General features: G+C 42.2%; 1 protein-coding gene across 6 annotated transcripts in view; it reads left to right on the top strand.

The window, feature by feature from the left end:
* MYRIP (myosin VIIA and Rab interacting protein) overlaps positions 1–14,117 on the top strand; it is a 626,131-nt gene that overhangs the window by 1,233 nt on the left and 610,781 nt on the right. Inside the window, exon 1 of one of the 6 annotated variants that reach the window (XM_075586767.1) lies at positions 174–336. The exons of the other annotated variants lie outside the window; for them this stretch is intronic. Within the exon in view, the coding sequence (XP_075442882.1) occupies positions 326–336 (11 nt within the window). The 5' untranslated portion in view covers positions 174–325. Of the gene's footprint in view, positions 1–173; positions 337–14,117 lie in introns of those variants that run through there. 6 annotated transcript variants of the gene reach the window in all.

Genomic DNA, 14,117 nt, shown 5'->3' with positions numbered 1-14,117 from the left:
GGGGTTGGTGAGGGGGATGGGGGGGGGGGGGGGGGTCACTGGTCAGGTGGCTGGCAGGGTCCCCTCTTCCCCGTGGGAATATGATCCAGGTTCCTATGCTCTCTGGAGTTGCCGTGGGTGGGCTTAAATTGTTAAAATACATACTGGAGGATAATACTTGAAATAATACTGGAGGATATTAGACTTGAAATAATATTGTATTTGTGAAACGCAATGGGAGGGGGAAGATGGATATGTCAAAATGTAATGATAACATGCGGTGCGAGTGGGGTTTAGAGACCTCCCTGGATTGAATGAGGTTACTGCAGAAAGGAACAGCTCGCGAATGGATCAAGGGTATGGATCCAAACATAGAGGTTTTACTGAGATGTTCAAGCTATGTAATAAGCCATCATTTATTTAATAGCTTATACACACACACACACACACACACACACACACACACACACACACACACACACACAGTGTCACACACACACACACACACACACACACACACACACACACACACACACACACACACACACACACACATACACACACACACATATACACACACACACACACACACACACACACACTTATTTTTTTCCATGTCTCATACATTTGACATAAATTCCTTATTCTGATATGGTTAAGGTTAACTCAAAATTGGTGCTATATAAATGCCGGTAAAAAAGGGAAAGTAGAGTGTCTGCTACTGGTGTTGGGTCTAAATGCAAGAATATATCACCCTAATTAACAAAGGAGAATTATTTACAAGACACATTAAAAATAGGGACAGGTTTAAAAAATAAAAATTCAAAAGTGAATCTTTAGGTTTGGAATTCAGTAAGTGGTACTATTACATATGATGCTGTTTTATCGCACCTTTAACATATAACGTGATATCTGTTATTATCATAATGCATCAAATAACGTCTTACCTGAATTAGCCAATGCTCCATCATAGAATCACTCCCTTTAATAAGTATGTCAGTATTGATAATGTAACCAAAATGTATGCACATTATCTTGATGATACTGTACATTGATGTTCTTCAATAGAATCTCCCTTTTTACTATTAGAATTGCTGTAATGAAATGGAATATTCTAATCTAGAGTCCCCAAAACTGCACTCATTTGGATCTTTCAACCTTGACATTTACTCATTCTCATGAGCAACCTGGCCCCTGATTGACACTATTATACATGGGCCTGGAATCAGTATACAGTACACTAAGTAATGCTATTTACTTCACTCAGGATGTACCCGACCCACAGACCTTATTTTTTCACCTCAGTTTTTAATCTCTTAAATGTGGTTTTGTTGGTTTTTAAGGAGGGAACTAACACTTTCAAGGACTGTATAGAAATTTTGCCAGACCAGGGCATTACTGTATATCCAACCATTTAGAAAAGTACAGTAGTCTTGCTTACTTAGGGGCGTACTCTGTAAAGTGTGACAGCACAGTTGACATGCTATCGCATTTACTTTAATGGGGCTTTTTCTTCGACAGCACGTCGTTTTCCGTTTTTCACACTTTACAGAATAATGGCTTTAGTCCATAAAATAATTAATGACATTGCTTTTTGTGTTATGCTCTTAAAGAAGCAAAATATGTGATTTAAATTTTTTTTTAATTATTAATCAGTATAAATCAGTATTACAGTATTAGATAATAGCGACTGTTCACTAATTCAACTCCTAATGCAATTTTTAATGAGTTTTAATATACTGAGCATCCTTTAATTTCTGTAGCAGGTTTTAGCACACGTCCCCAGCAGTGCAAGATCTTTGTAACACTTTCCTGTTTGTGATCATGTGTTGCCAATATTCCCAGCAGTTTGAGCTGCAAACTGTAACAATAGTCAATGTTACCGTAGTACTATAAGACTGCGGACATAGGGCGCTCGCGCGACATTCCTGGAGATAGATTTGCGCGGCTGTAGCTGAGCGATTTCTGTCCTCCGTTGATGCGCGCGGCGGGGAGGGGTGGCCGTGAAGTCACCGGACTGGTTTGTCCTTATTGGTTCAAACGATAATGTGACGTGGCCCTGATGCGGCAGTCGCGCGAAAAATCAAATTAATTTGTGTCCTGAAATTCCGCCTCGCCGTCGTGCTTCCATGCGTGCCACACCGCGCGCAGTATGGTCGGCCTCGCGCACACTATGGCTGCAGCCTTAGTCTACGGCCCCAGTGTTCACTGCTGCACGCGGACCTGGCGGCCTGGTGGCGCAAGCAAGGTGAAAGCAGTGGTCTGTGGTTGAGCGACAGGAGAAGAACAGGAGATCGCGATAGGGGGGGGGGGGTGGGGGTGGCAGGGGTGCAGCCCTCATTGGCTGAACCGCCACCATGATGTGGCCAATGCTTGGCTGCTGCGCCAAAAATCTTGTCTTTTGCTGAAGGCGGTTGCGCATCGCGGCTTGTGCGCGCACGCACACACGCCGACTGGGGCCTGCCCCATAGAAGGCTTTACCTTGTGTGCGGCGTGCATGCCGTGGCCACAGGGGACCTAGAAAAGGATACATTGGAGCTGCTGAGTTACACTGACTGAAGGATTGTTTGGAACTGAAAGACGGACATTATGTTAGGCACACAAGCAGGATTTTGACAGATAATAACAGGAGCACCAACTGATTGCAAACTTAGGTAAGAATGTATAATATTACACATGATCACATGCTTTACATATAAAAATAAGAATAAAAGAAAGAAAACAAAAAAATGGGGGGGGGGGGGGGAAGGGGTGTGAGAAAAAATTAGTATTGCTGCTTTAATCCCCAACTTTGATTGTAAATTCCTAGCTTTGTTTACTATTTCAGAGAGAACAATGTACAGTATATAGATTCATCATTGCTGGGCTCAGGGAAGCAACATTGCCGTTTTAAATTGAAACACATTTTTTAACCAGTTCTCTGCCATGTGGCTTGCAGCTCTGGTAGGAGTAGAAGCAGCAGTCCCACCAAGACTATCTTATTTTCTTATTACCTTGCCAGAAACAAGGGCTGTCTTGGATACCTCAAGGTGAGCCAGCCTTCACCCTGCAGTTTTTCGGATAATAAGATGACTGCTGGCAAAGCCGTTAGGACCCATCAGTTTAGGTAAGCTAACAAACATTTGAGGGTAGTTTGAATTCCATGTATACATTTTCCAGATGTAAATAAACGAATTCATTGTGTATTAAGGTGGTGGGTGTCCAAGCTCTTCCTACATAATCTTGCTATTGAAGAAAATAGAAAGTAAAGAAACACAAATTTGCATAGCTCTGCCATACCTGATAATGTTAACTTGTATGTATGTTTATCTGTATTTATATAGCACCATCCATGTAACTGGCGCTTCACAGCAGTAATACACATGCCTTAATATAACACATAATGGGAATAAGCACTTGAGACATAAAATAACATTAGGAACAGGAGCCCCTGCCCTGAAGAGCTTAAAATCTAATTGGTAAGTAGGGAGAACTTACAGAGAGAGTTGAATGGTGTTAGGGTAAATGCATCTGCAAGGGGTCAAAGTCGATGTATGAGATGTATAGTATCAGAAACGGAGCTACCCATGTGCTTTGTTAAAGAGATGTGGTTTAACATGGGTATTATAGGTGGATAGAGAGAGTGCTAGTTGGGTATTGAGGGGAAGTGTATTCCAGAGGTGTGGGGCAGTCAGTGAGAAAGTTTTAGGCGGGATATGGTTTTAGATACAAAAGTGGTAGATAGAAGACATCTTTGAGCAGAACGCAAGAGTCGGAATGGTGTATAGCGAGAAATTAGGGTTGAGATGTAAAGAGGGGAAGAAAACTGTATGGCCTTAAAAGAGAGGAGGAGAATTTTGTGTATAATACAGGATTTTACAGGAAACCAGCAGAGAGATATCAGCAGGAGAGACGCCGAGAGATTTAGGAGAGAGTAAAATGATTCTGGCAGCAGCATTTAGGATAGGTTGTTGGGGAGACAGGTAAGAGGCAGGAAGGCCAGACAGTAGAAGGTTGCAATAGTTAAGACGGGAGAGAATGAGGGCATGCGTTAGAGTTTTAGTAGTAGAGTGACAGAGGAAAGGGCGTATCTTTGCAGTGTTACATAGGAAAAATGACAGGTTGTAGGTTTTAGCTACATTGTGAACGTGAAAGGAGAATATTAGGGAGAGTCAAATATGACACCTTGCAGCGTGATTGTGATACTGGGTGCATCATAGTGCTGACAACAGTACTGTAATGTAGAAAGAGGCAGTAGGGCCAGGGTTGGGAGGAAAAAAGAGGCACTCCGTCTTTGACATGTTCACTCCTTCCTGCCGTCATCTAATTTACAATCATAACCAACAACATAGTATCTCATACAGTAGGGTTTGTCATTGGTAGTTGAAGGGCAAGCACTAGAGTCAACAGATGTAATTACTTGGCATGCCCTATTAATGTATGGGGTTTCTGGTCTCTGGGGAGAATCCGTTTATAATCTTTAAATGTGCATAATCCTACTCAGTTTTGTTATATATTCCACCATGTTCACTTTCCTGGTGGTCATTGCAATGCTATTTGAAAGGTGTTTGCATTTCAAATTATCACAGAGCAGACACTACTTCATCAATTGAGTTGTTGCTGCATTCTTTCTTCAGTTGCACTGTATATGCAGTTTTGGTGAAACAGCTTAGGTTGGCTGTTCCATAATGTTTTTTTTTTTTTTAATTGGTTTTGCGAGACTTGTAAGCCTATCGTACATTACAAAAAAAACTAAGAATATGCTACATTAGTTTATTGCAATAGAAAGTAAAAAAAAGACAATTTTTAATGGAAAAAGACTGTTTTTTTTTTTTTATCAGCGAGACTCCAGAGTGTATGAGGCTACGCATGCTAAAATCAGAAGCAAAGTAGACGTCATTCCTTTAATGGCCAACAGATGATTATAAAGGGAGCAATCTTTCAGGGCTATTAAGGTCCCTTCTTTAGGCATTTTTACACAGTGCTATCATCTACTGTATCTCTGCAAAAATCAGCAAAACTGGCTCCAAATGAGTCATTGAGGCTCAAGCAAAACCAATAACAGTTGAACAGTGTTGTTGCTGATTTTTCCTTTTAAGAAGCCTTTTTATATGGTTACCAGGGATTCCCTTCTTTCTTGTTTATGCTCTGGCAAAAGTGATATTGACTTCTATTTTAGAGTTTTTAACAATATATGAAGTGGCTGATTGTTCACAGTTCCGCTGTTGTTTGATTAATTCTACATGATTTTTTAAGTGAAATGCTTTGCTGGCACCTAAAGAGTTTTATAGTCCATAAAAGGATATGAGTGACTGATGTGAGTAAAGTCCTTTTCTTCCAAACTTGAGTGGTTAACAGATGGGAGATGGACTCAAATCTCAAAGCACATAGAGAAAGTGTTCCTCTTCACAGTAAAATGCTGTCCTATAAGTTGAGACATAAAGCGGGGAAAAACATTGCGCAGTATTGTTTTACGGCAATTAAACCCTTGTTTATGAAACTCATATAAATGCCTACTTACTAGAAGTAGGTAGGCAGCATACGGTGGAGAGAAGCTGTATATGGAGTCTTCCAAGTCCAGAGAACTTCAGGTGTAACACGAACCTCACGTGGTATCCCCAAATCCGATGGATATAAGAAGAAACTCCCTCTCAGGAAAAGATGTCTCCTGAACCTGTCCCAGGATTCTTGTATCTTAATCTCCAGCAAAGGGATGAAGAGAGACAGAAGATTGCGCAATATATAAAAACTTTAATGACGCCTCCAGAACTAAAACAGAATAATACTCACAAAAGAACGTGAGTTAAAATCAAATTAGAAGTGCCCGACCCGGCACACCCATCAGCAATGCTCAGTCATTGTTAGTCCTTGCCGGTATCGCGTGTACCTCGCGTTGTTCCGGCGCGACCGAGATGACGTCACCGTCTCCGTTCCTGACTGGCAGTTAGATGAGTGTCCAGGGCAGCATCTCCTTAGGCTCCTCCCTACGTGTTTCGTAACGGGGAACGTCACTTTGTCAGGGGATTGCAGGACGCTACCTCCACCTCCACCGGATGATCCCACCCAGTGTCCAGTAACCCCCCCACACAGTATTACCCCACCCTCAAGTGAGATAGATATGTGTGACTGCGCAGCCACTATGTCCCTTGTGAATGTGATATGACTCGTTGGTGCACTTGTATATTACTTGCCGGGCACTCCGGTGCCCGGGCCTGCCAAGGAACTTGACAAAGGATCCTGACGTCGATGGTACACAGGAACTACCGTCCGGGGCGATCCCACCCAGATGGCTGATGCAGCAACAGCGAAGGTCTGAGCCCAAACCTCTGGACGGACGCGCAGCTTCTGCTGTGTCCCTAACTGGCTCTGAATAATACGTGGCAGTGTCCCTAACCTGGGGGCTGTCCCTGACACAACTCACACTACTGGGTGACTCAGGGCTAGCTGGGGCCTTGGGGGCTGCTGGCATAGTGCAGGGAGTCACTGACTCCTGCACCCTACCTCCTTCCCCTAGTTTCTCCTGGCTCCAACTCCCTAACGTGCTCCAAGCCTGCGAAATGTATCTCTTAGCTCCTGCAGGGCCATCCTCATGGGACTTGTAGTCCCTTCCAAGAGCCTTCCCTGGTAGGCTAGCGTTCGCGCGCTTATCCCTGCGCATGCGCAACCCCCCAATGGCCATCGCAACTCCCTGGCCTCTTCCACGCATGCGCGATCCCGGCGCATACGTGAGCAACCGCAATGTCGGCCCCCGCTAGCCGGGTGCGCCGCCGAGCCTCCTAAGGCTCTCACCGCTCCCTTCTCCGGCCCCCACCTTTGGAAGCAGCCGGCGGGTCCGTCGCTGGTTCCGGCGGCACCCGCGACCGCGCTGCCCCAAAGGAGGGGGGTCTCTAGGAGCCGCCGGGGACCGGGGCTACAGATATTTTCACAGGAGACTTAACGTCTTACTTAGTTATGATGTCCCTGTTATGGTATTGGGCAAGTGCTTGTTGTCAAGGAGGTGATCAGGCTGAGTGACCTGCTCGATCGAAACAGGCGTGGTGCTCCTGCCACTTCTGTTCCCTGTATTCGGTGAGCAGCCAGGTCACGTGATCACTCCAGGAGCTGTTGTGGAAGTGCCGGGGACCGATACATCATAATGCCCCCCAGGTTTATGATGGCTGATTACTGGCACCGGGGCTGGGATTGTAGTCTATGCAGATTTGAGATCATCTGTCGTTAGTGCAGCAATTAAAAATACAGCATAGTATATTAAGCTAATTAAATTGGATGAGCTTGTTAAGTTATACGTTTTTTACCACGGCAAGACAAATTGCTCATATTGCTCTAATTCTCTGTCAGCATTGCTAATTTCAAACGAAATGTTCAAAAAGAGAGAAAAACCAATACGGTTCATATAGCCAGTCCTTGTATTTAATGCAATGGCCTTGTTGAGGTAAACTACTTCTCTCATCTGAAATCTGCACGTACAGTCCTCGGCTCTGATTGACCTCTACTGCGCTTTCATGCATAAAAGGAAAATAAGTAATTGATGAAATTTCATAACAGTTAAAGAAATGTTTGAGCTCCTTTCACAGTAAAGGTCAAAGCTGCAGTTGCATGTGTAGGCTTGAATAGTCCATTTACAGGCTTCCTAATGGTGCGGTTGCCTTTACATGATTTCGATAAAATGCTGGAAAGATATATACTGTATATATCAAATGGAAATATTACTGTATGCTCATTTGCGTCTTAGACAAGCATACAAATGAGCATACAGTAATATTTCCATTTGCTATTTGCTTTGCTGTGGAGGGGTTTTGTCACTTTTTTTACCCACCATAACTTAACTATATGTATGTATGTATGTATGGATCATACGTTACCAGCAATGAAGATGGCAAGAAGGAGACAGCACTCAGTAAAGTAATCAAATAAAAAATATATTTGATATATGACTCACAAACCCGACGTTTCGATCTGCACAGGGGGATCTTCCCGGGCGGGGGGGGGGGGGGGTTCAAGTGCAAAAAAACCACCAAACAATTAACCAATCAAGAGAGCACATGAAAGTTCAGGTGATCTGCACAGGTAATTAGAAGCCATTTTGAAAAAGTTCGCAAATTACCTTAATTTTACTTACCCTTGTGAGTGATATTCTTCCCCCCCCCCTTTCCCTTCAATAAATGTACTTTTTTTATAATTTTATCAAAAATGAAAAGACAATACCGTTCTGTGGCTAACTAAATGTTTTATTTGTGCGAGCTTTCGACATACACTGATCTCTTCTTCCGGCTGTGTTACAATGGATAAAGAAAGAAAGGTTTTTACTTAAACAGTGCATCCTGGAATGTATCTGACTGAAGCCTATCATATATATATGTATATCCATTGGAACACTGCCGGAAGAAGAGATCAGTGTATCTCGAAAGCTCGCACAAATAAAAGCATTTCGTTAGCCACAGAACAGTATTGTCTTTTCATTTTTGATAAAATTATTATTATTATTATTATAAAGGTGTGATATAAAGGCAGTACACAAACAAATTACACTGTACTTGTATTGTATACATATCATTATACTCAGGCCAAATGCACAAAAAGGAAATTTTTTAGCAAATAGTGGAAAATACTGTATTTTAGATTTGTATTATTTTATTTCGTTAAGTGCTCCCTTTACATGTTTTTTTTTTTGAAGTGAAACTTCTATGCTGGCACCTACCATATGAAAATTTCCCTTGGAGTAAATCGCCTTGTTGAAGACAGAAGTGCAGTCCCGGAAGTGACGTCACTGCTGGCAGAAGAGGCCGTTATGGCAGCTGGCGCGCATGCGGAGGCCTCCCACGTCTGGCACGCATACGCAGGAGCCATTGCCGACAGTTCAGCACCTGCGCAGTAGGCGTCGGCTGGGCGTGCCTGCATAGTAGGCGCCTGCTCGGCGCGCCAGCACAGTATGCGCAGGCACCACGCACATGCGCAGACGCAGCGCACACACAGAGACACACACACAGAGACGCACAAACACACACACAGACGCTCACACACAGAGACGCTCACAAACACACAGATGCCTGCGTAGTAGCTGCCGGCACACACAAACACACTGAGACAAAGACACACACAGACACATACACAAAGATGCCTGTATAGAAGTGTAAATAGTTAAAACGGGGTGTGTGCCGCGCTCGTGCATTCTAAATCAAACTTCTTTGGCACTGAAATTGTGTTTTGATTTTTTTTTTTTAACAATTTAGATTTTTTTATTTTTCAAAACTGAACATGATAACAGAACAAAGGGGGCGGAGGGAAAGCAAAAAAAAAAGGGAGGGGGGGAGTGGGTACAGAAAATAAAAGGGTGTGTGGGGAAGGGGTAGTAGGGTGACATCTATCATGTGCTCCACGCAGGGAGCGTACAATCAAGTATACTTGTAACATCCTTAATCAAAACGAAATCTGTTTAACCATTAACGGTCTCCTTATTTCGTCGTTCCGATTGGTGTGTTTTGATTTTTAACATCAACTTCACAAAAACAATTTATGTGACGAAACAGTGACAAAGCACAAAGAGGTTTCACTTAAAATGTGCGTGCTCGGCCCACACACACACACACACACTTTTTTCCCAGTGGATTAATGAGTATCACACAGCATCTTTACACTTGAAACATTTGGGACATATATCAAAATACGGATAGGTAATGTTCAAACACTGCTCAACCTTAATATTCAAATATTATAGGTAAAAAGTGGTGCATGGGAAATGGTTACATAGTGGGTAGGATTGGTCAGAGATGACCAACAGGAAGAAATCCCATTAGTTTGCACTCAACTAAATTATAACTCTGAGTATAGATAATTATTTATTTATCAAACCATATGGGTACCAGGAGGTTTAAAACACAAAACAAAAAATTATTTATTTCTATATATATATATACACATCTAATTGAAATCTAATAAACTCATTTAAAAGTAATCTAAAATCTCTAAAGATAGCGGCGACGGAGCAGGTCGGCAAACCCCAGTATGGGTGTATAGGTATATATTACAAGTGTGGTATTCAATATACTGTCACGGCGGTCCTGTAAGTGGATATGTGTGCATATATTCAGAACTTATCAGTATAAGTCTGTATATAGTGAATCAGCTGTGTGCCAATGGGCTTGGGTAATCCCGGCTGATTACACTTCATGCACTGACTAATGTGTGCCCAGGACCGTCTAGTGTGCGTCACTATACAGATTGCATCTATATGCCCTTAAAGTGTATACTCCTCAAAGATGGGGCATAATACTCCATGAGAGTGCAAAGTGTCTATAGTGTGCTAAATATCACCCGTTTCCGAGATGTAACTCGTGAGTTAGTGGGGATGCCTCACGCTCCGTCTTCAAGCTCCAAGACAAAAACTGGCTGACGCCATCGGTCTGCGCGTCGCCTGACACCCGACGATCATTTCACGCCGCTTGGCGCTTCAAGGGGGGAGGAGTGTACCATTGCTCCTCTATGGTATTTATTTATACACCTCCTGGGGGCGGGATTAGGGGCGTTTTAAATAATAACGCAGAGTCCCTATTCGTTAGTCTGCCTCAGTTTGGTTAACTGATTAGATGGCTCATATTATTGTAGCCATATCGATTAGTATTGAATAGCAATGCACAGAATTAAAACAGAATACTTAGGTAATACATATGACTCTTAGTGCGAGTGACGTGATAGGTAAGTATAAGAGTAATACGTGCTTACATGCAGCATATAAAAATCTTGGGTCTAGTGTATGTGATGGCTAGTCGGTAGGACCGCAGATGGACGTACAACTTATTAAGTCTATATTGCTAAGGTATATCTCTATGTCTGTCGCGGTATGTGCACATATATCACATAGAAAGTAAGTGGGTAAGTATGCAACAGGGCTAGATTGAGTATGTAATGCCTTAATGCCATAAATTCATACAGATGGTAATATAGTTAGACATATAGTGGTACATTGTTGTAAGTACATATATATGTGCCTTAGGCACAAAGAGGTAATGTAGGGTGTAGGAGTGACCTCTAGCTGTTTAGACCGCCCAAAAGGGTCAATGCGGTCTTACTAGTTCTTAAAATATATTTAAGCTGACTAAAAAATGGTATATTAATCAGTGGTCCCACTATATGTCTACCAAGTATGTATACATACATGTAGGGTAGTTATCCTTAGCCCATTTCAAATTAGGGATAGGTAAGTGTATGATAACCTAGCATTTGCAGCATTGTTGACACTTGGGATGAACATTTATATATATATATATATGTGTACCATGGGTACTGGGGGAGAGAGAAAGGATGTATAGTGAGTGTAGGAGTGACAGCTAGCTGTTTAGTCCGCCCAAAAGGGTCAATACGGTCTGGCTGAGTATTAAGTATATTTACCCTGACTGTGTTCAGATGTTAGATGAAGGGTGAATATATGAATCCCTCATTCAGTCCTATAGGGCTGAGGGTCTTTAACGTATATATCCATTTACACTCTTTTTGTAGGAGTAACCTATTCCAGTCTCCCTTTCGTGGTCCCAGTGGTACCAATTCTATCCCTGCGAAACGTAGATGTTTAGAAACACCAACACTTACATCTAGACGATAACGTAACCTAAAAGACAGGATGGTACAGAGTCACTACCAACCAATACTCAATAGGACGTGGCTTGACCACAAACCGCAGGGATCATTCCCTTGCGGCAAGTGCAAAGCATGTCTACACATGCCTCCCACAAAATCATTCGCAGACAATACAAAAGAGAAAACATTCAAAATCAATGACTTCATAAATTGCAATAGCAAAGGAGTTATATACATCATCACGTGATCATGCAACAATATATGTGGGTAAAACTTTTCGCCAGCTTAAAGTAAGAATCCTGGATCATCTGGGTTCCATACGCAATAAACAAGATACACCTCTGGCCAGACATGTAAATGGCGTTCACGAGGGTGTTTCTAAACATCTACGTTTCGCAGGGATAGAATTGGTACCACAGGGACCACGAAAGGGAGACTGGAATAGGTTACTCCTACAAAAAGAGTGTAAATGGATATATACGTTAAAGACCCTCAGCCCTATAGGACTGAATGAGGGATTCATATATTCACCCTTCATCTAACATCTGAACACAGTCAGGGTAAATATACTTAATACTCAGCCAGACCGTATTGACCCTTTTGGGCGGACTAAACAGCTAGCTGTCACTCCTACACTCACTATACATCCTTTCTCTCTCCCCCAGTACCCATGGTACACACATATATATATATATATATATATATATATATATATATATATATATATATGTTCATCCCAAGTGTCAACAATGCTGCAAATGCTAGGTTATCATACACTTACCTATCCCTAATTTGAAATGGGCTAAGGATAACTACCCTACATGTATGTATACATACTTGGTAGACATATAGTGGGACCACTGATTAATATACCATTTTTTAGTCAGCTTAAATATATTTTAAGAACTAGTAAGACCGCATTGACCCTTTTGGGCGGTCTAAACAGCTAGAGGTCACTCCTACACCCTACATTACCTCTTTGTGCCTAAGGCACATATATATGTACTTACAACAATGTACCACTATATGTCTAACTATATTACCATCTGTATGAATTTATGGCATTAAGGCATTACATACTCAATCTAGCCCTGTTGCATACTTACCCACTTACTTTCTATGTGATATATGTGCACATACCGCGACAGACATAGAGATATACCTTAGCAATATAGACTTAATAAGTTGTACGTCCATCTGCGGTTCTACCGACTAGCCATCACATACACTAGACCCAAGATTTTTATATGCTGCATGTAAGCACGTATTACTCTTATACTTACCTATCACGTCACTCGCACTAAGAGTCATATGTATTACCTAAGTATTCTGTTTTAATTCTGTGCATTGCTATTCAATACTAATCGATATGGCTACAATAATATGAGCCATCTAATCAGTTAACCAAACTGAGGCAGACTAACGAATAGGGACTCTGCGTTATTATTTAAAACGCCCTAATACCGCCCCCAGGAGGTGTATAAATACATACCATAGAGGAGCAATGGTACACTCCTCCCCCCTTGAAGAAGCACCAAGCGACGTGAAACGATCGTCGGGTGTCAGGCGACGCGCAGACCGATGACGTCAGCCAGTTTTTGTCTTGGAGCTTGAAGACGGAGCGTGAGGCATCCCCACTAACTCACGAGTTACATCTCGGAAACGGGTGATATTTAGCACACTATAGACACTTTGCACTCTCATGGAGTATTATGTCCCATCTTTGAGGAGTATACACTTTAAGGGCATATAGATGCAATCTGTATAGTGACACACACTAGACGGTCCTGGGCACACATTAGTTAGTGCATGAAGTTTAATCAGCCGGGATTACCCAAGCCCATTGGCACACAGCTGATTCACTATATACAGACTTATACTGATAAGTTCTGAATATATGCACACATATCCACTTACAGGACCGCCGTGACAGTATAATGAATACCACACTTGTTCTATATCTATACACCCATACTGGGGTTTGCCGACCTGCTCCGTCGCCGCTATCTTTAGAGATTTTAGATTACTTTTAAATTAGTTTACTAGATTTCAATTAGATGTGTATATATATATATAGTAATAAATAATTTTTTGTTTTGTGTTTTAAACCTCCTGGTAACCATATGGTTTGATAAATAAATAATTATCTATACTCAGAGTTATTATTTAGTTGAGTGCAAACTAATGGGATTTCTTCCTGTTGGTCATCTCTGACCAATATATCAAAATACTCCTGCGGTAAAACTGGAGCAATATTAACAAAAAACAACAACTCCAATAAATAACCCAGCCGTTTCAATATACTTTGTTTATTGCACCGGTTTTTGCTTAAGATAAAGTGAACAGTGTACCTCACTGCCTATATAGTTGCTGCAAGTAAGCATGTCCTTGGGAGTATTGCTAGTGATAGTGGGGTGCGGGGCATGACTAGTGAGGTTAAGACATGGTTACTGATGTCTAAGGCAGGGGGGCGCAAACTTTTTCCCCTGCGCCCCCCTGACGGCTGTCCCCTCGCTCCCGCGCCCCCCCCAACCCCAACTTACCCGCGCTCCGGCGTAATGACGTCACGTTGCCATAGCAACGTGACG

The sequence above is a fragment of the Ascaphus truei genome, chromosome 2 (genome assembly GCF_040206685.1).
Source record: "Ascaphus truei isolate aAscTru1 chromosome 2, aAscTru1.hap1, whole genome shotgun sequence".
In the NCBI taxonomy this organism is placed as follows: Eukaryota; Metazoa; Chordata; class Amphibia; order Anura; family Ascaphidae; genus Ascaphus; species Ascaphus truei.
Note: the sequence above shows the minus strand (reverse complement) of the source record. Positions and strands in the feature narration are given on the sequence as shown.